General features: G+C 39.9%; 1 protein-coding gene across 5 annotated transcripts in view; it reads right to left on the bottom strand.

Moving 5' to 3' along the window:
• kcnab2a (potassium voltage-gated channel subfamily A regulatory beta subunit 2a) overlaps positions 1-22,025 on the bottom strand; it is a 57,290-nt gene that overhangs the window by 10,184 nt on the left and 25,081 nt on the right. For 4 of the 5 annotated variants that reach the window (XM_044015899.1, XM_044015900.1, XM_044015897.1 and 1 more), the window contains 9 exons: positions 7,642-7,685; positions 7,368-7,405; positions 6,846-6,925; positions 3,312-3,356; positions 2,735-2,779; positions 2,311-2,354; positions 2,020-2,106; positions 627-712; positions 123-243 (listed from right to left, as the gene is read on the bottom strand). In XM_044015899.1, coding sequence (XP_043871834.1) covers positions 123-243; positions 627-712; positions 2,020-2,106; positions 2,311-2,354; positions 2,735-2,779; positions 3,312-3,356; positions 6,846-6,925; positions 7,368-7,405; positions 7,642-7,685 — 590 coding nt within the window. Of the gene's footprint in view, positions 1-122; positions 244-626; positions 713-2,019; positions 2,107-2,310; positions 2,355-2,734; positions 2,780-3,311; positions 3,357-6,845; positions 6,926-7,367; positions 7,406-7,641; positions 7,686-18,233; positions 19,171-22,025 lie in introns of those variants that run through there. The other variant, XM_044015898.1, reaches the window with a different exon arrangement.

Genomic DNA, 22,025 nt, shown 5'->3' with positions numbered 1-22,025 from the left:
TGTGGATGGGGAGCTGTAGGGGGCGCTAGCATAGAAGTCAAGGAGGTAGCAGCTTGTTCAGCCTGCGATTTTAGTCATTAGTCATCTGATAATACTCAATCACACGTCTTGTGATCGCTCACCTATTTTATGGAAGAGCTCAGGTAGCTGCACTTCCACCTTCTCTCTTTGAAACATGTGGTACTCAGCCTGCTCACAGATGGGGGGAATCTGGTTGAACTGTCGTGCCACCGAGTATGCTTCCTACAGGGAAACATGGAAGAGAGAGAGAGACAACGTTGCTCATAACAGTGCAAAACAGAATGGCGTCCTAAACCCCCACTGTTAATAGTTCAGCATGAGATTGATGGGGGAAAAAAAATCTGTTCTTTTCTGGAAACCATTTTTCTTTACAGTACATATAATATTTGTACCAAGTATGTGTGGACTTAAAGGCTTAAACCTCAGGAGCAGTAGAGGAGTTTACCTAACTTTCAGAATGAACAGCAAGCTGCTGACGAGACACAGATACTGTGGACAGTTAGTAGAATTAAAGCTGATGGTGTCTTTTCCTGCTTACGACAGAAGTCAGACGTTATGGGTCTTAGTTGACGATGCCTTCTGTGCCGAGTGTGAAAGGGACTCACCATTATTTCCATTGGACTCCAGCGGGAAGTTCCCCAGTACATGGCCATGCCCTGATTTATCACATGGGTCATTGCTCGGACCGTTTCTGCAAATAAAAATACAGGAAAAATTGTCACAATTTGCTGTCATTATGTTCTCTATATCTCACTGTATAGCAGTCAATATCCTGAGATCTTACTAGATTTATATCAGTTTATTTTGTTTTACCTTCTCATTAACCTGTTGGTTATCATTTAAAATTCAAATGGACTTGAGAATTGATTTTGTGAATTAAAATACTTGATCTAAATCAAAAAGATCTGTCTGGTTTTTTTTTTATCTGCAACATGCTACAAAAAAAATAAATCAGATCACACAAAATATTCGACTATAGAAAAAGTCTCAGATAGTACAAAAATGTTTATGCCCAGACTGTTCATGCAAGTTTAATTTCCTGTTTTTCTGTCAACTCCTCACTATATTTAAAGTCAACAGATTACAGCTACATCGGACCCTGTGTGACAGCAGTGGTATATCTGACATTATTCGATTGCAATACATTCCATAGATGATTAGCTTTGCTTGCTACGCGGCCAAAATGTCAGACATGCAAGATAATGAGCAGGGAATCATTGACTATAATATACAGGGGTGTACCAGGTCTCAGTCATCACTCATCTATCCGACTACTGCCGATGTACCGTTTATGAAAGCTCTTGACTTAAAAGGTTTTGTCTGTAAACGGACAGAAACAGAAAAGCTGCTGACCTCCTTTATTGACCTTTCGCTATAGCAAGAATTAAATACACCACATGCTTTTACTACTATGCATTTCAAGACTGAAGATTCAGAGCTGTCCACATCAACTGTAAGCCATGGAAAAAAAAAAAAAGAAGGCCAAAAGAATTGCACTGGACTTTTACATCAAACACCACCCACGACTCCTGCCTGACAAGATGCTTAACTACTGTGAAAGAGCCAGAGTCGATGAAGCATCAGCCGATGAAGGCAGGGAAGATGACCTGTGACCTACACGAACCCGGAGAGGAGCTCCAACACTAGAGCAGATGGATACCTTGTGACCAGCTGGGCCTACACACAGTTAGCACTTTGCCATTTAAAAAAGGTCTTCAGGATCAGTATCCATCCCAATTCTAACTGTGGAGGCAGGAGCGCCAGGACAACCCACAACATTTAAAAATAGACATTTTAGTTACAAGAGGTTTAAGTCTTCACGTTGCGGTAACCATGGAGACTGAAAAGAAAGCATTTGTTATGTGCAATATGACAAAACATAAGGAAAACATGGTTAAAGAGAGTGAGAGAGAGCGAGAGAGGGAGAGAGCATGAAAAGAAGAAAGCAAATGAATGAAAAGTGATTAAACACAAAGTGGAGGCAAAAAGAACAATTACCTTCCATGGGTGTATTAGGGTCTGGTCTATTTGCAAAAACTACATCCACGTAGTCTAACTGCAGTCTTTCTAGAGAGGCTTTTAAACCTAGAAATTAGAAGCAGGTTAGTAATAAGTAGTGAATCTCAGTTGTCTTTCATTAACATGATCTTCAAATATGCCGGAGAGAAATGATGTTATATACAGTTTACCGTGTTAAAGCAAGAAATGTTTCTTGGTAACTTGAATGAAGCCAAGTGTATGTCAGGCGTGTCAATGTATAATCCAGTTATTTGGAACTTTCCTTCTTACCTTCTATAATGTGTTTTCGGGATAAACCTCTTTCGGTCTCTGCTCTGGATAAAACAGAAAAACAATACTCAGTATACATATTATACATATACATATATACACATATATACATATATGTATATATATATATATATATATATATATATATATATATATATATATATATATATATATATATATATGGTCACAATGTATATACACACACATACACATATAAAAACACTATCTCTCCATCCAGCATGAAATACATCAAATGCCCCAATGTGAAATATGATGTAATAAATGTCTCAGGTTTATTGAGTGCACCTGACAGATCAGTTCAGATGACACATGATCCTATCACCAGAATCATCTAACAAGTAGAGAAAAAAAAAACTGTTCAAGTGGAGCATTTCTCATTCGGAGGCAAGCAGATGAAACTTACTTTCCACCCCAGAAGATTTTCGTTGTTATCACTAGACTCGAACGTCTGGAAAATGGAAAGTGAAAGCACATATGTCACAACAGCAAGCAAACGCGGAGAGTCATCGCAGAAATAAAAAAAAACAAAACGTGTTGGTGTTTACACAGACTGTACCACTATAGTGTAGGATGCAAGGCTCAGATACATACTCTGAGTAACCGCGCACTTTAAAGTTATTCCTTCAAAGTTACACTCACCCACATTCCACAGTAAGTGTGACTGTGCCAGAACTTGGCCAGCACCAGTGAATGAGTGCTGTAGGCGTCTTAACGTGAGAGCTACACAAATGCCAATCCAGGACACAGACAAAGACGAGGCACGTGGAGCTGAACCGTTCTTCTGCATCTTTGAGGAGGGACACGGGAGTGTGTGGATATGGCACAGGCCCTCATTAATCTTTCATCTCCCTATCTTACCTTTCCAGTTCACAACACTCAGCCTCCCAGTATGTGCGAAGGAAGGAGATGATGAGAGATTAGGGAGCCTGGCTGGGACGGAAATTAAAAGACCAAACAAAATTAAAAAAGGTGTCTCATACCTCCATCCTTTCTTCTTTATGATGTTTCCGAGCACCACCTCCGCCCTGCAAAGCAGACGGAGAGAGGATCAGATAAAGCTGGTCTCGGAAAGATATGAACACCTCGACTGTCACAGAGATTATTTGAAGCCGTATACTAAAAATTAAAAAACAACCCTGACGACGGAATGTATCATACAAAATGGAGCTTTGGATGGAAATCACACGTGTCTGTGACTGGTGAGAGTAAAGTAGCTGCCTGGACAGTCAGTCTGCGGGGCCCTCAGCCCAGCTGTTCTGTAGAACTACCCCTGTCACTCATTAGCAGCCACAGGGTGATAATGAGTGACGTTACTTTCAACATGGGGCTCATTAGAGCTGTGCAGAAACCTGTCAGTCAGATTTCTCAGTACTCTCAGCCCGACAAATAATTCTCCCCGGACTCCCCCTCCTCACAATACAACTGCACAATGTAGATACATGTACACAATGTATATCAACAACTCTGAAAACTACATTAAAACACAGCCACTACAACTTTTTTGGGGGGTTTAATTATGGCTGCATTAATAACAAGAAGCTAACGTATTAATGTTTTATTTTTCAAGTGATTTCCTCTCAAAATGACAAGAATTCATCTATAAAAAGAAAATGACAGCACATTAGTGATGCTGTGTGTCAATACTGTGACAGTGGTGAGTCCAGTCAGGCAGGCAACGTAATTGGGAAGTTATATAATGAGCTCAACCAGGACTACTAATAACTTGCAGTATACCATTGACATGTCTGTATACAGCACTTCCTGTGAATGTTACACCTGTGGCTGGTTGGCATAGTGGTGCACGAGTGAGTCAAATGGTCAGATTTAAGTGACTTTTTTTTTTTTTTATAGAAACATTCAAGGATGCACCACAACCCTTTCAAGACATAATCCAGAAGAGCTGAACAGATGTGTTAAAGGACTTAACTCTGCTCCTCAGTACAAAGTCTGTGTAATGTTTGAGCTGATATATAAACAGATATATAAACATTTATTGTTTACAGTAGGAAAAGCACATGTATAAAAAATAATAATCATACTAATAAGAATAAAAAGAGAGTCCTCAATAATGTTATAAGAAACACCAACTTTTCTACTTTTCCTGCTGTAACCTGTAAATGTTGTAATACACAAAAGCTACTCAACTATCACCTAATGTTTAACCTGGATCGTATTTACAGAGCTGTGGCCATTCTGATTGGATTACGCTAGTGTCAGATTATGATGTAATTATCTAGCGTAGATTAACGGGGCTAATTCCCTTCTTTTCTGCTCTGTCTGGTACAGTCAAACAAGCAGCAGGAGTAAAGTAGAGATCCTGCACCATGACTGTACAAGCTGCTTCAGTCCCTGCCAGCTGGATGCACACCTTTTTACACGACCAGAATTCACCTCTCCCGTGAGAGCAATCATGTGTGTAACAGTGTGTGTATGTGTGTGTCTCTGGCAAATCCCCACATGATTTTTGTTTGCGTGTTGCCCTTCAGAAAAGAGAGTCATTTGAGAGTTGAAACATAAGGTGCCTGGCGCCTTGAGCAGGTTAACTTTCCTCATCCATAATTAGATCTTTATTTCAGTGTCAAGTCGGTGTTATGACTTACAGCACAAGTGATGACATAATGTTGGATTATTCATGGCTTTGTGGTATGTTATTACTCTCAGATTTCTGTGTAATTATGCTACCAATTTGCCACTGGGCTCACACAGTGTCATGCTTTTACTCTGCATCATGAGTCTGAATGAGAATGAAGATGGATTTGTTTGTTTTGTCTGCAAACGACACACAGTTTTAAATGCTGTAAGTCGCTACATGGGATGAGCGCAACATTTTTTTAAGCAATTAAAAGTATTTATTTATATTTCAGAGAAACAGAGGCCTTCACGCTGGGATGGATTCAGTGGTTAGAATAACACTTAATAATTATAATTAAACATGGATGTTTTTCCTTCTTTGTAGAGCTAAGCCAGGACAAATATGTCAAACAAACAGGCGGAACCTGCCAAATGCGGTGTATAAGCAGGTCGAGGAGAATAAGCGCGGCTTACAATTCTCTGTTCACAGTCGCAAAACAGAATTAACACCACAGCAGCCGGTTGTACTTCCGCTACCGACACCTGCTCTTATTCTCTGAGGTTGACTGAAATCACAGGAAGTCAAACCAAGGAATTAACATAAAAGGTTTTCTCCATTCTGATTTGCAAAGTGTGTCGTTTGTTCTACTCCTTGTGTCTATGTGTGGGTGCACAGGAGAGTTAATATAAGCTCCTCAGTGGCAGCACTGGTTTGCGCAGGAAGCTGTTAGGATTAACACCTGTGCAGCACACATGGAGCCAAGTGACATTCTGTCACAAAAACATTTGCACGTCAAACAGATTTGTGCTTTCCAGTGATTTGTGTTTTGTTTCGTGGAAGAATGACGACTAAAACAAGGGAAAAAGTGAATGTCTGATGACATCGAGGCACTCGATGAGGTAGGAATATGAAACGTCTTCTCTGAGACAGTGGTAATCTGGTGCATCTCGCCAAACATAAACCAGAATATTCTTGGGAGGATTAAAAAAACAACTTGGTGCTGTTAATAAGAGATAGTGTTCGCAAAAGGATAATCCCTTAGATTATTTCAAAGCGCCCAATTTACTACAAAGCCAGATTAATCCAAGCTAGAATTTAAACCATCACTACTTATAGTAATAAGGCAACACAGGGCCGCTGTCGGAGGTTAGATATAAACATCATCACTAGCTGTACAGTAAATTTAAATCTAGTCCTTGAACATGAACTCTCAAGAATGTTACAACAACAATGACAAGAAGGAGATAACAACAAAAGTCCAATTATTAAATAAATATTTCCAGGTGAGAGAGAGAGAGACTATAGTTTGTGTCCATTAACAGTCCACTGCAACTACATTTTGTCACAATTTGAAATAAATCCAAAGAAATTTGCTGGCAGAAGTTAAGTTTCCATACATGTACACTGCCAATTTCTAAACACTTTCCTGGGAGGGGAACAAAGCACTGGGGATTCATGCAGGCTGGCTTCTATCCATTAAGGAGCTGGTTCATTAGGATAAATGTAAACCCACGACACAAGAAGAGGACGGAACTTGATGGACACATGGCATTAATGTTTCAATCAAAACAATCAGTTTATTCCCCCTGAAAATCTCTTCTCCGCCTAATGCGTCATGATTAACTCGCTGAATGTGTTTCCACTGCATTTTGCTGCATCGAAAGTAACAAAAACATTGTTACTTTCAATTCTGGAGCAGCTTGAACATCATTTCATTCCCTTGTGTTTGTACTGGGTTGGTGGCAGATGTTCTCGAAGGCTCACACAACAAAATACATCAAATATAACATGTTTTTTTGTCTCGTGCAATTGATGTCAATACTTAAGCACAAAAACTAGTCTGTAATCTCTGCATAGTAACTTAATTAATCACAGCAGCAGCTTCATAATAATCTGTGTTGCCGCTCAGTGATAAATGAGCCGTGGCACAGGATATACTCACTTTCCAGCAGCGTAGACCTCCGCTGTGTCAAACAGATTGATGCCATTTTCATAAGCCAGAGTCATCAGCTGCTCTGCCATCTGTTAATAGAGCAGGGGAGAAGGAACAGCCAGGGGAAACAATGGGGTGAGAGATTACTCATGTGAGGTGTGATGGCTTTTCAATTTCTTGAAATTTAAGACTGAGAGTTGGGCCGCAAACAACAGCTATTTTTTTTTGCAATCGATTAATCCGTCAAATCATTTCTCAACTAACTGATTAGTTGTCAAACCTTGAAATGATGACGAAAAATCAGGAAGTTTTATTTTAATTATTAATAATTGTTTATTAAAACAGCTGACACTTAATTTAGCGCTCAAGATGCAATGAATTGCCCTCATGTAACAAATAGCTGTTGCAAATTGCTGTTAACTCTCTTTTGCAGTTTGTTTACAGCCTCCCAGGAGCTGCCAGATCATGTGGTTGGTTTCCATTTCCAAACCCTTGACTGATGGAAGATGACAAAAATCCATCTGCTCTCACCTCATCTGTTATCTGTCCACCAAACGTCACCCATGTTCCTAAAGAGGATGACAGGCAGGTGGGTGTAAGTGTTACAGCACACAGACACACGTGTTGACACAGACGAGCAAGTCACGGCGGATGATATACTGTGTGTACTGCACGTACTGCAAAATAACTTGTTACTAAACGTGTACGTTGTTTTCATGTTATCCGTTAAGATAACATGTTACTTGTCCATCTCAAAACTGCAGAAAAGTATGTTAGTGTGTCTAAACAAAGAAGAAACTCCTACCTAATCCAAGGCAGGACACACGCAGGCCCGACTTTCCAAGGTTTCTATCAAAAACAGAGAGAAAAACATTCACATTATTCAGCACTGAGGGGTGGCAGTGATTTGTCATATCTTGGTGGCTGTGAAGATTAGAAAAGGACGTGAAGCAGCAGCATGGTAATGTTTAATTGGTTGATAGATTAATATAGTATCACATTAAATATATCATATCACAAGTACAGTACTGTGAAAAAGTCTCAGGGCACCAACAGTTTTGTTGTTTTTATGTCTGTCAAATGTTTTAGATCATTTGCATTTGGACAGGAATGATGTGACAAAGTTATGTATAGTCTTATATAAAAGCATAATAGACTTTTTTTCACAGCAGGTTTTACCAGTAACATAAATTAGGATTCCACTCTAGCTTTAAGAGAGCCAGGGTCGTCCTATTGTCGGATACATCGAATGTGTTATATTAAAACTGAATACATGGTTCGCGTGTTTTTTTGAGTGCTAATAAAGTGACTGAGAAATAATTATACTATATGGCCTTTATAGCGCTGCTAAAACAACAAACCTAATAGTGTACGACCTTTGCACAGTACATTATATGATCAAATATACTGTAGTATGTGCTTTTGTAATTCATGAAAAGTGTGTCCTTTATGAAGCGGAAGCTTACGATCACAGTCGAAGGACACCACCATGAGTTGACAATGAGAGTGTGTGTGTGTGTGTGTGTGTGTGTGTATATATACACACACACTGTGTATGCAAAGAAATGTCAGGAAGGAGTAGGAGAGAAGGAGTGGGACTTAAACAGTCCCACCATGACATCCACTGAAATTTCACACAGCACACTAGGATGCCTCAACTGCCATCTGACTAAAATCCCCTTGAGCAACGTGGTAGCTCGACTACTCAGAACAGCTAAAGCTGGCATCTCAGAGCCCAGACAGCCCCTCCTCTGCTAATAATGACAGTTTTGGTTGGGTCTTTGATTCTTTAACACAAGCTTTTAATATTTTATGTGACGCCTAAAGGATCCTGGTAAAAAGATAACATCATAATGGAACTAACTCGTCTCCCTTAGTTTGTTCAGAGAGCAAAATTTCAGTGTATCCTTGGATAAATATACAACCTAATGATAGAGGGAGAAGCCAATAGAAAAAACACAAACAATTCCAAATGTTTATGAGCTAAGAAATTATTAAACACACAATTAAAAATGCTCTACTTCTGGTCAGCCTGATTTATGATGTGCTGGCAATGTTAAAAAGAAAGAGAAATGTTGCAAACACGAATGATGTAACATAAGCAAGAGTCAAAGTAAGTATGTGGGAGGATTTCCAACATGCTTTTTTATAAAACTGCCTGTATAGGCAGAAGGCTGAAATGAAAAGGAGTAGTGAAAGACAGAGGTTAGGTATGTTGTATACCGTACATGCAGCCCTACACACATACACTGTGAGTGTGGGTGTTTTGTTGCTGCTACGAGTAACATAACACATCTTTCAGTGTGGTCTGTACACAAAGTCCAAAAACTAAATTAAAGTAAATATGAAAATCTGGACCGGAAGCTGGAAATTTGCTCTTCACAGCTTTAAGTGCTCTTAGTTTCTCTGTGTCGGATCTCCATATACCTTCTATTTTAGAAAAGTTAATCCATTTAAATGTTCCCGATACATTAGTTCCACATGCCACTGAAGAGTCTGTATATTAGTTGACTAGATATTCTTAGTCAGGAGGCAGCATATTAGAGGAAAAAAAATCAAAAACAATTAAATCACATCCACCCCATGCATTTTGCTAGTGTGTCCGACTTATTATCTACAAAGAGTCTCATTAAAAAGATCTGATATGGTCAGTGAGGTCTGAAATCGTGTTACAGTTAGAATCCAAGAGCCTGGTGATGACATCGAAAAAGGAACCAGCTGACTTAAAAGTTAAAACCAAACACTCAGTTTTGACAGAGAGTGATAAGACACTCTGATGGGAGCACATGCCTTCATGTTGCACTGTAGTGACAACATTAACACCAGTCCCCTCTAGCAAACCACAGGAGCCGCTCTACAATTAACTGCCTCTTAATTGCACGAGTAAAATACCCCCTCGAGGGGGCTTCTTTTCTGCATCTCCGAAACCAAAAGCCGCTTACTGAGTGAAATTGTCAGCGGAGTTTCTTTGTGGGTGTTTTTAATGACAGACGAACATTAGTGCAAAATATCTTCACTGTAATTGATGCCTCACTGCGTTTGTCCTCTTTAGACGCTGTAAAACTCGCAAGGTTGGGTTCTAAAACACAGTTGTGCTACTGTACATTTTGCAGTGATCCGAGTCTTTTACAGTTCCAGATTTAAATATAAAAATACATAGTAAACCTATAGACCGTATATAAAAAAAATCGACTTAGTTCCCTCAGCTCTTCTGTAGCCAAATAGGAAGTAAAAGTATATTTAAAAGCCACAAGGGAGTCATTTCATTGGTAACAAAAAACAAAATAACAATAATAATAAAAAAAAGTCTACTTCTCACTTGATTTATCACGTCAGTAAACATGCTTCCTGATGAGTTAACGGTCGCAATCACTAGTTTCAGGTTTCTTCAACAGCACATCATGGCAATTCTGTCAATAATGTTTCCATTTAGAGGATAATATGAGATAAAGTACAGCACATTATGAGTGGACACCACTGTGACTGATAGCTGGCATTGTCCAACAGAAGCATGGCCGCAGGCGAAGCCTCTGAACTTTCAATTTAAGATAAGACATTCGCAGTGTTACAGCGGCCAACAGTCACAACAAGGTAGAAAAGTAGAAATAAGGAAAGGAAGAAAAAAGTATTAAATACTAAACAAAGATAACCTCAATTTTATAACGTCTTTGTTATAAAGAGCAGTGGCCAGATGGTGATTCTGAAGACTTAAAAACGGGGGTTATGGGTGATTTCACGCTGGGTTGCCAAAACCTGTCTAATTAGATGAAGTAAGAACAAATGTCATGCATATTGAGTTGCATCTTCTTATCAGCATGTGTTAGAGCATATCACAAAGGGAAACTTACTGTGTCAGTGTTGCATGAGCATGTCTTACAGTAACTATGAACACAGCACGTGTGGTACCAGCAGAATTAAGCACTTCTCCAGGCCTAATAATAAGTTACAAGGATATCAGAATACACATCTCATGCCCTTGCCTTTGTCCTCACAGCACACTGTTGTATTCAATATTTTACTGGACTGGCTTTGAATACTGCAGTGACCCTCTACTGGGTCCTGTAATGGCGAGGGGGTCGGGTTACCGCTTAGTTTCAGCAGACATGAACCACAGTGGTAAAGTCATCTCTATCACAACCTCTTCAATAATGAAGGAGGCAGGTACAGTGCAGGACAGCAAACCCACTGGAGCCCCAGAGACAAAGTCAGACAGGATCCCCAGAATGTGGCGACCACAGCACATGACCAGTTTGCCTGTTTGCGTCAAAAAACTGGATAACCTTTTACTCACCTCTAATGCAATCAGTACTAAGCCCAAAGGGACAAGGACAAGTGTTCTCATTTTATTATGTTGGTTTATTTAATTAAGGATGGCTTGCAGATCTATTTGTGGCTTGTTTACACACGGACCGTGTTACTTGACACAATGCATTCTACGAGTCCGAGTCCATCATTCAGCTCTGCTGCTGACTTTGGCAGCTGTTTAACAAAGGGCAAATTATTCTCTTTCCACCAAGGTCAACAATACCAATGGAATACCAGACGACTACTATTATTGGTGATTATGAGATTAACGACTGCTGGATTATTGTCTTTTGAGGGAAATACGATTACGAAAATACACAGGGATATTAACAACAGAAAGCACATTTTCATCTTTGTCATTCATTGAAACACATTTGTTATATTATAACATATATATTATAACATTTAATTATGTAAGTGCATGAATCTTTGTGCAATCAAAAGACCTTTTGGGAAGTCACAGCCACCTTCACTAAGTTGAAAGCTTGTGCCAGAGTCAGACATTCCCTCAGGGTGTGGAAATACTGTGGATCATAACAATGAGATGAAAAGAGAGACAGACAGATGGATAATCTAAAAAAATATATATCATTTCTGAATGTGTCACCCCACAGGAAAATGTATTCATAACCACCTTACCACATTTGTGTGATTACAGAAGTCGCAAGGTGTAAATGTAAAATTCAGCTTCACTCTGTTTTGAGATGTGGGGGCGTGGCCACTACACACACGCTCAAGTGGGAACCAGAGTCTGCGAAAGTCGTGGTTCGTCCATGTTTGTACGTAATATTAACGTAAAAACTGCGATAGCATGTAGAGGGGAGACATTGTCACCATTTTGTTGGCAGTTTAACGACCGGTTGCACATAAACAGAGGTAGTTTAGCAGCAGTCCTCCTCCCTCCCTCTTTAACAGCAGCACCTGTAGCCTCACAGCTGTGTGTTTTCTGTGTATCCCGGTAAGACTTGCAGGACAAAGAGATCTCAGCAAGTGTAAGAGCAGGTGCAGTTACTCACGAGTGAACGGGAGATCACAGTTAAAGGTGCAGAGAGCTTGTATATCAACACCGTGTTTGAGGAGGAGTTATGCTAATTGTGGCTCCTGTGTGTCATGAAGCCATATTTTGAGAAAAGACTCCTGGAGAGGACATTTTCAGTTTTAACTCTGCAATTCTTTACTCTACACATGAATTTCTTTTTTACATGATCAAAGCCACATAATTATATAATGTGTGAAGACAAGAAAAGGAGAATTTTCTTTACAGGATCATTAAACTCTATGAGTTTATGAATGTTGGATTGCATCATTTCCTATTTTACTTTTTCTATTATAAGAGCAAGAGAGACATGTATGATTACTAACATTCTAGTTACAGTGTACATAAACGGTATATTACCACAAAGAACACCTACAACCAACACTTTTGAGGACAACATAGCTGCAAAGTAAATACCCAGTGCTAAAAAAGTAATACAATTCGTAAAGTTTCAAAGAGCAACTTTCTTTCATTATGTTGAGTAAAAGCTACATCTGAAAATCAGAAGATTTAAAACACATTAATGACTCACAAATCTACAGCACATTGGCAAATCCTGGTATGAATCCATTATTCTTTATCTAATTGGGATGCATCACATCCACTGCCTCATGTATACAGGGCATCACCTACATGCTGGTCATACCTATGTCTATGTTTTAAAACTGTTCTTTTATCCAAAGCAAAGAATAACACTGGATATGCACACAGTGAGAGGGATAAGGATGACAGCGTCAGAAATAGTAGTTTGAAGTTTGGGAAGTCAGTGGATGGAAGAGGGTGATGAATGAGGAAACAGGGTCACAAGGCTGTAAAAAGAAACATGATGAGCTGAACTATTAATACTACCAAAACTAAAAAACACACACACACACACACACACACTCACACAGCAGGTGGTTTCTTCCTCCATTCAGGTTTATGAAACATCTATTATAACTTAAAGAAATACAGGAGGGGATGAAGCAACAGAAAATCTAAAGATGTCCCAATAAGACAAGAAAAGAGAAACTACTTTGGCCTGAAAAGTTGCTTGGACACAATATCATCAGTAACCAAATTCAATTTTCATTAATATCTGCTACTATGTATTAATTGAAAATGAACAGTCATACAGCATAATGATTCCTCTTTATCCAACCACCTCCAGTCGGCTGAATGATTGTATTCTTTGTTATGCACATCACACCAGCCTCTGCTTACTTGCTGCCAACAAAAAAAAAATCAACTGCGACTAAACGCTTTAAAGTTGAAATGTGGTTTTAAGGCAAGAGTTGAACATTGCCCACAAGAAAGTGGATAAAGAGAGGCTTCCATCAAGAGAAGCCCGAAAGCAACAGAACACTGTAAAAAACTCTGTCATGCAATTACTTTCATCTTACATATTCATTTTTATTGTTCAAGATTACAAGATCAAATGTGATTTAATTTGAGTGTGGAAATAAAAGTTCATACATGAAGCAGCAGCAGGAAACATAAAGCCATTAAGCCATGAAACCCTTAAAGACAGTTTAATATGATTTATAAACAGATTGCCGGGACAGTGGGTTTTTCTTGAGGCTAACTTAGATGTATTCAGAAGCTCTTGTCAGTGAATAAATCTGCCATTTGCCCATAGCGATAAAATCTGCTATATGCTGGAGATGTGAGAGAGAGAGAGCGAGAGCGAGAGAGACTTACTGCAACCAGTGGGGAATTCCACATCTAACGCAACGGTTCTTAAACTGTATGTTTGTGCTCTAACTACCCAGCATGCTTTCACACGAGACGCCTTGATCAAAGCACACTGAAAGTCTCTCCAACTGAAGAGTGATTATTTTTGAAAGGTGAAAGAAATCTGAACTTAATTAACTGGAGGAAGGTTGCACATATTATTCTGTTGAGAAAATTAGTTGGCAATTATTTTAAAAAACATAAATGTTTTTTTCTTTTCTGTTAAGAAAAGTGGCCCCAATACCCTGGTCTGACCTTTGAGAATTCAAATATTTTTCTGATTGCAAGTTGAATATCTCTTGGAACTGCTGGTCAGACCAAACAAATCATCTATATATATCATATATTCCCGATATACCAAAACAATTGACTGAAAGTAATGTACATTAAATTACTTTCAATGTAAAGTAATGATAGGGTAAGAACAAAACTACTGTTGTTTGTTGCAGACCTGATTAAAGCCTGTAAGGAGAATATCTTGCTGGTAAACAAAAAAACTACACTGGGCACATTTTCAGTTCAGATATGAGCTTTGTCTCAGTGCTAAAATTGTTTAACAGCACACTAAAGGTTAAAATACTTCCCTTGGACATAAATATTTAATTGTCAAAACATTAACAATCATTTATTAAAAAAAAAAAAAAACCCCTTTCTTAACTGTACGCCTACACTATTATGAAACAATATGAATCGAGTGACTACACTGATAACATGAATGAGTGAATTCAGAATTTGTTATTCTTCAAACTGTACAACAAAATCAATACACACTAGGCTATTTCTAAAGCATTTAAGTAAACAAACGCACAGAAAAAGAGTGGCACTAAGAAACACACACATGCGTGCTTTAGTGAAGCAAAGAAACAACAGCTGTCTTCGTTTTCTCCTTCAGCATAACACACATGTGTGTGTGTGTCTCTCATGCAAACACACTTACAGACACGTAAGCTAAATACTTCAAAATAACTCCACCATGCTACTTGCCACACAGAAGAACCCGAGTGCATTCAGTGAAACTCAAGCCTAAATCAATAAATTATCCAGCCCATAATTTGGTCATTTCTCTCCACACGCACAGAGCAAGCAGATGGTGAATGTGTGCACATTTAAGATGATACCTTAAGTGGCTACGGTTGAAATCCGTGGCGTACATGAATCTTAGTATTTACATCATAGCGACAAAGAGAACTGCGGCTCTGCGTTTATTCTGTTCGACTATGGCGGCCTATTTCAGAGTCACCGTTCAAGAACAGCACAGGCCGTGGAACCCGTAGACTGGAGAAGAACATCCCAGCATGCACCCACATGTCTCACACCCACGGCTTTTGTCACCCAACCTTAAACAACCCTAAATCATCGCTCAGTCTCACTGTGCTGGCAGCCTCCTCACATTTCTCTCTTCATTTTTGCCATCTGATACATCAACTCATTTAAAGGTGGACTCACAAATGATAACCCAGAGAAATTGGCATTTTTACAAAGTGTCTCCTGTCTCAGTCACTGCTGTGGTGGGATTTAAATGTCATCCACTTACACAACAATGCCAGTAGCTATTTACTGGGACCGTGACTTACTGTCAACGCTATAACCAAAAGGTGGACCTCCAGAAATGTGAGGATTGTCAGGACTGAGGCAAGTTATGTGTAGATTTATACCCAGGAGGAGGCTAGTGCTCTGAATTACATGGCATCTGCAGTAAAGAATGCTTTCTGTAGCGGAAACAAAGTGCTGCAAAGCTCAAAAATATCAGTCCAACTGAAAAGTGATATGCAGTCTTACTATGCAGCAGTTTGTTTTATACAACTAAGCCCAAAAAATGCAACTCAGTCCCGAGAGAAACTTCCCCAAGTTTGATCAATTGAGTAAAGAGCTGCTCTCAGATTGAAAAGCATGGCTCTGACAGACACGACTACCCACCCGTAAGGCCTCACCAGTCTCAGATATCCTTCCATTCCCTGAGAGAGACTACTTTACATAATCATAAGCCATTTTGTGTGCATCATTAATTCAGTCCTGACTGAAGCCATTTAATCATTCCTTGGAGGTGGCGCAGGCTCTTATAGCCGAGCTTGATGATTTTAAACCGTCCAGCCATGCAGACCAAGGATCGAATTTCAGAACAGCTCACTCTCTGTTGAGGCAGTGCACTAAAGCTGCTGCAATCCCTCCACACCTTGAAAAGACATTCACTTTGATGCTTTCCTTGGTCTCGTGGATAAAGTCACTTCAAACGGAAAACGCCACCTTGCCTGCGGATGTACTCCGACAGTCGTGATTGAATCTCAAGACTGCCATTCAAGGAAAGAGATAGGCGAACTGTATGCAAATGAGGCACAGACTGAATTTTGAGCTGCTTTCCTGCAGCGTGGATAATCGCACAAAGTTTTATTTGGTGGTTAAGACACCTTTAACTATATTCTTTTGCAGTACAGCTGCAAAACTAACATCTTCAGCTCTCAAAAGGGCAAAAATGAAAAATTCAAACAGAGGAAAACAAATCCTGGGCTTGAGGATGGTAAGAGAAATATGTTGCCGTTAGAGGGGCTTGCAAGATTCCCATCCAAAGAGGCAAATTTGACTGACATGACAGATAATTCCAGCCCGATTTCCTCTTGGGCATAGTGCCTTCACCAGAATGAACATTAGCACTCTCTCCTTCCCTTCTCGTTCATTCAGTTTCTTAAAGCACTCTGTTCTCTCAGTTCATAAACATATGAGCCTAAGATTTGCATGTAAGCAGTTATGCAGTAAGGCAGCTGCATATAGAACTGCATTACCTTCAGTTTACATCACACACACACACACACAGAGGCCTGATTCACACGCATACACACAGCCTTATGTATTTTAGTCCACACAACAGAAGCACAGCACACGAACAGACGCTCACCCCCCCCAGATGAAAAAGATTTCACTCATTCAATATAATTAGCCTCAATAATGACAGTGTGGCCTGCCGCTAGCAAATCAGATGCAGCTCCTTAGTCAACAATCGACATATCACTAATTGCACCTCGTCACAAACACCCCCCCAAAAAAAGAAATAAAATAAATCAGCTTTGAAGGAATTTCACATAAGGCTCTTCTATTGTGAAAAAACAAATATATACCTGACTCCAAAAGACATGTTCAACTATATTATTCATATAACCACGTATTGTGACAGGCTGTACACATATTGAAATGGTTGCAGGTTGTGCCAGAACATGATACATATAAACATGCAGCTTTCTGCCGAAAGCTCATCTTTCAGAATGAATATTTCATGTCAAACAATTGTTATGATAGGTGGAGTTGACAGATGGGAAAATACACTGACTGCAGGTTATTACTGCCTATTAACCCCCGACAGACTGAATGGCGGCGGTGACGTGAGGCAGACGCATCACATTAAATCGGCAGCTTACTGCACATCTCAATGTTACTACCTTACCACGCGCAGAAACTAATATCTTCACTGATACTGTCAACAGATTAGTTGCTCTCCCCGTGACTGTCCAATTTGCCATTTACGCCTCTACTCACAGCTCCTGCATATGCCTGAAAGATAGCCCACTTCATACCTGATTTTTATATAAAAGCCTGAATAATTTGAATAATTCACCACACATTGGATAGAGCAAGATAGAGGCAGAAGATCTGCTTTGGCAACCCCTAAAGGGGCTGAAAGAAGAAGAAGAAGCAGAAGGCAACCACGAAAAATAGAAGACATTTCCACACAAATTCTTTCCCTGCTTAATGTTCAATATGGAAAATGGTAGATACTGTAAATGGGGGTTTCCACGCTCAAACGGGCGCCATAGTTTAATGCATGCTGACAGAATGAAAGCAACACACTTGTAAACATTACTATCAAGCAAAAAATCAGTAATCAACGGAGTGTGAAGGGGTAGGATAAACATTCACTGCAGCATCAAATCACAACACAAAGCTTTGGGTGAAATGTATCGCTGTACAGAGCATCGATGTTTGTTCTCTTTCTACTTACAGAGGCTTTTTAACATGACAGAGACATTACTCTAATGGTAACGTCTGACTAATGTGGTTTTGCGTAAATGACTACAAAAAAGTTGGAGCTGAATATAAAGGATAATCTGTATAAATACCAGACAAAGAGTAATGTGCAGCTCAAAGGAAAGGGTGGTTATTATTGTGAAGCCCTTTTATTAAATATCATTGATATGTGGCAAGATTAACTGGTGAGGTTTGGCTTATTTTATAAAAACATACTGCACTGTGGGTCTATGTATATCCTAAAAATATACTACTGGAGGTGTCCAACCCTCTACTTTCTTTTAGGGCCATATTTACGTTTGCCAGCTAACAGTTTCTACTTGCCCTACCTATACTTCATGCCCGTCTTCATGCTTTGCTCGCTGGAGGAGGGCACACTCTGAACCGAGAGCTGTCCCAGACTGCGAGCCACCATTGCCACCGCTCTGAACTTGCTGCGAGTGCCCGTGTTGGGGCTGTTTGCATTCTGTCGGTTTAACCGGTCCTCTGTGTTCCGACTCACTCCCCCACGATGGTCCGTGCACACCAATGACACCTGCATCTTGAATTTTTTTTTTTTAGTCCAAGTGGCTGATACTCCTTAGAGGAAGCAAAGTCTGAGGATCCACAGAGGAGAGTGACACTCTTCAGTCTGTAGGATGCGATCAACTTGAACCAAGACTCAAAACCTGCATGTGGTATGTGCAGATCAGAAAGTTTTCACACACTGAAGGACTGCTGATCAGATGAAAACAAAAACCTCCTCTATAGGACATCAAAATCCAAGCACAACATTTCCTCCACCGGTGGGAAAAAAAAAATCTATTTCAAATCAGTGCAGAGTTGACAAACATAAAATGCTCTTCGAGCACAATTCAGTGAATAGAAAAATCGAATTCTTCAACAAACCAGAGTTGACAATAAAATCAGGGATTGTGGCGAGTTTCTCCTCGATGCATCCGCGTGTCCTCCTCCTCTTGCTTTATCTATTAGTTGGAGTCTGATCAGAAGCTGACAAGCAGATTTAGTCTTGCAATTTCCTTTAAAGCTGAGCTCCGTGCTAGAGATGACACCTCTTTGCTTCCAAGCTTTAAGAGTGGAAACACAAAGATCCAGACAAAAGGATGGAGAGAGTGAAACATGAAGAACAGTTCCAGGACGTTTTCATCTCCCGCTCAAAGCCCACCTTCACTACTGCGCTGGCTGCGCAATAATCCACCAAATACTACTGCATGTTACCAAGGGGGCAACATCATATTCACTTCCCTGCTCTGACTGTTGCCTGGATTAAAGTTACATCTGTATGCCTTGTGCTCGCCATAAAGCAGCATGGTGCACACAGGCGAGATGGGAGGGGAGGGGGGAGAGAGAGAGCGAGAGCGAGAGAGAGAGAGACAATGTGGTGGGAGGGATATGAAAAGAAGCTGAGGAGAGCATTTAGAGCCACAGAGCAAAGCATTGAAATCTGTTGCTTTTACAGCAGTGCTCCTAAAAAAAAGGATATTGCATATTTTGTGTTCCCTCTTTATCCATCTGTTAACCCCGCAGATAGATTTAAAAGAGTTTAATATAGGAAAGAAGGAGGCAGCCACATGCTCACTGGCACGTGGGTCTGCCCAACTGCCCATGAAATATTCATTATGTAACTTTATCTGTGACAATGTTATGTCAAAGGCAGGGATGTGACAGACATATCTGAGATGATTTGTTTTCGCATATATAAATGCATGTTCTCAGACTTCATTATTTGAAGAAATGAAATGATTGTTATTATTAAACCACACAAGGTCAGCCAATTCAGTGAACAAAATTCAAAAAGAGACAGTATAATGCTCAAAACTTTAGTATATTATGATTCAATCAAATTTTATTATAGCTGACAGGTAAGAGTTAATAGAAAAAAATATGTGGCTGCAGGGTGAAAGTAAACACCACAATAATTGGACTCAATGCAACGATGACTATGGATTGATGAGACATTAGATGAGACACCCCGCTCCCAGTAATATAATACTGAAGCTTATCTAAGTGGACCAGCCAGTGCGCCAAGGAGATAATTAAAAGAGATGCCATCAGGAACAGACATGTATAGTAAAGAAGAAGCGACCTCCATCAGTGGAATCCAGCATACAGGCTGTTGCTAACTGACAACCCTATTCTTGGAGCTATGACCTTTTGGTCTCCTGGACTTAAATAGAACCCTAAGGGGAAAGGTGGTTTAATTCAACTGAAATCGGATTTAAATCTCACACTGTGTGCAGAGAGCAAGACACAAGAGGGCTACTTCTTGTAACAAAGACAGAGTGCAGAGTTTGGAAGGGATGTATGTATGCATCAACCTTGACAGCACTGGCAGAAGAAATGGGGAAGATCGATGGGCTCTTGTCACCTTTGCAGAGTTATGTCCTGACGTTGGGTCAGACGGAGGGGAACAGATTTGGGGATGATGCCATTCCCTCGACCATCTGCTCATCTTGACAGAGTCTCTCCACGACAAGGTCCACGGTCCGCAGACCACGCATTTGCATTTCCACTGCTGTGGAAACATGATGCCACAATTCCCTCCCCTCTACTGCGGGGGGCCTCAAGAGTCATGAAATGAGTAAGGTGCGAGGAAAGGAAAGGAAAGGGTCAGGAGCTTAGGCTGCTCAGATACCATGTCAGTCTTCTTGCTCCTCACTAAGTCAGCATACAAGCTTGACAGAAATCCAACGGGAAACATGTCAACACCATCGAGCCTCGGCCATGTCTAATACAAATCAAGTAGTGACATTATTAAAAACATATACAGCATATTGTCAACCTGTCACGGCTTTCCATGTCTTCTGAAACCATGTGACTACTGATATCTTGTCATATATCTCCTTTGTTGATCCTTGATTTACAGTATCAGCGTCTGAATATCTACACATTTATTGACTAATGCGCAATGCAAGGAACAGTAATCAATACAGGCATGCATCATCTGACTGACTTACGATCCATCACCTAAAGAAATCAATAGAACAGCCTCTCTCTTTTTTTTAAGCAGCAGTTCAAATTGTCTGTTAAAATGTCTAAAACTAAAATTATAAACAATAACCTTGTGGTTATTAAATAAACTAAGAGCTATGCACCACAACAGACGTTATGCAAGCGGAGTGAGAAATAAATATTTTCAATCCAATAACCGAGGCCTGTCACATTTACTATGATGCTCTCAGCAGGCTCATCTGCCCTTTCTGCAGATTGACAGCATGACTTTCATTCTCTTTGACCGTATCAAGAAAACAGAGAGGACCAAACGACCAGATAAATAGAAAACATGATCATTAAAGATGACAGACATTTGACATGTGGCTCTGTTGAAGGAAAGAAAAGCAAAAAAAAAAATAATAAAGAAAACCTCAACGCAGTGAGCATGCTTGACAGGGTGTATAGCTATTGTTGTCAGCAACAAAAGATGATTAGCAAGACATGTTACCTATCTTTTGTTAGAACCTTGTGGCCTTGTTCTACCCCATTCAACACATAACCTGCAGTACAAAAATGACATTGGTGAAGGCAGGGGAATTGTATTTTCTGTGTGCCATTCTTTCTTCATATATTTCCACTGTGCCAGTGTCTCTAAAGGACATTTTAACTTGCATGATTCAACAGATAACACTGAGGAGAATGTGCCTATTGGTCGGCCGCAGTCAAGGTCATTCTGAACCAAACACACTTGTATGAGGGTTTTCTTTTCTCAACACAATTACTGAACAAACAATGGCCTAAACTATAAGCTGCTTTGTGACATTTCATTCGTGTCTGCTGGAGCAAAACTGGAAATAACACCTATTCATCATTAATCACGAGAAAAATGTATTCATAAAGGATCCTACAAAACTCTGATCTTTACATAATGCGTTTACTGTGCCACTGGTAAATTACTGATAAGCTCTATTGTGTTTGGGGTGCACATAGTACAGGGAGTCAAGGCAATGCACAACTGTTCTTTTATGATAAAAAGCAATTTTGTGTCAATTCAGGAAGAAATAACTGAACAATACCTGAGACCCAAATCCTACCACCTCCCCATTGTTGGTGTGGGAGAAGCTGGTTGTCAGGTAGCTTGTGCTGTTACAAATAAAAGGATATAAATCCATGTCTTCCCACACCGC

This window comes from Solea senegalensis, unplaced genomic scaffold (genome assembly GCF_019176455.1).
Source record: "Solea senegalensis isolate Sse05_10M unplaced genomic scaffold, IFAPA_SoseM_1 scf7180000014017, whole genome shotgun sequence".
Lineage (NCBI taxonomy): Eukaryota > Metazoa > Chordata > Actinopteri > Pleuronectiformes > Soleidae > Solea > Solea senegalensis.
The sequence above is the reverse complement of the archived record's forward strand: the minus strand, read 5'-3'. Positions and strand labels throughout refer to the sequence as shown.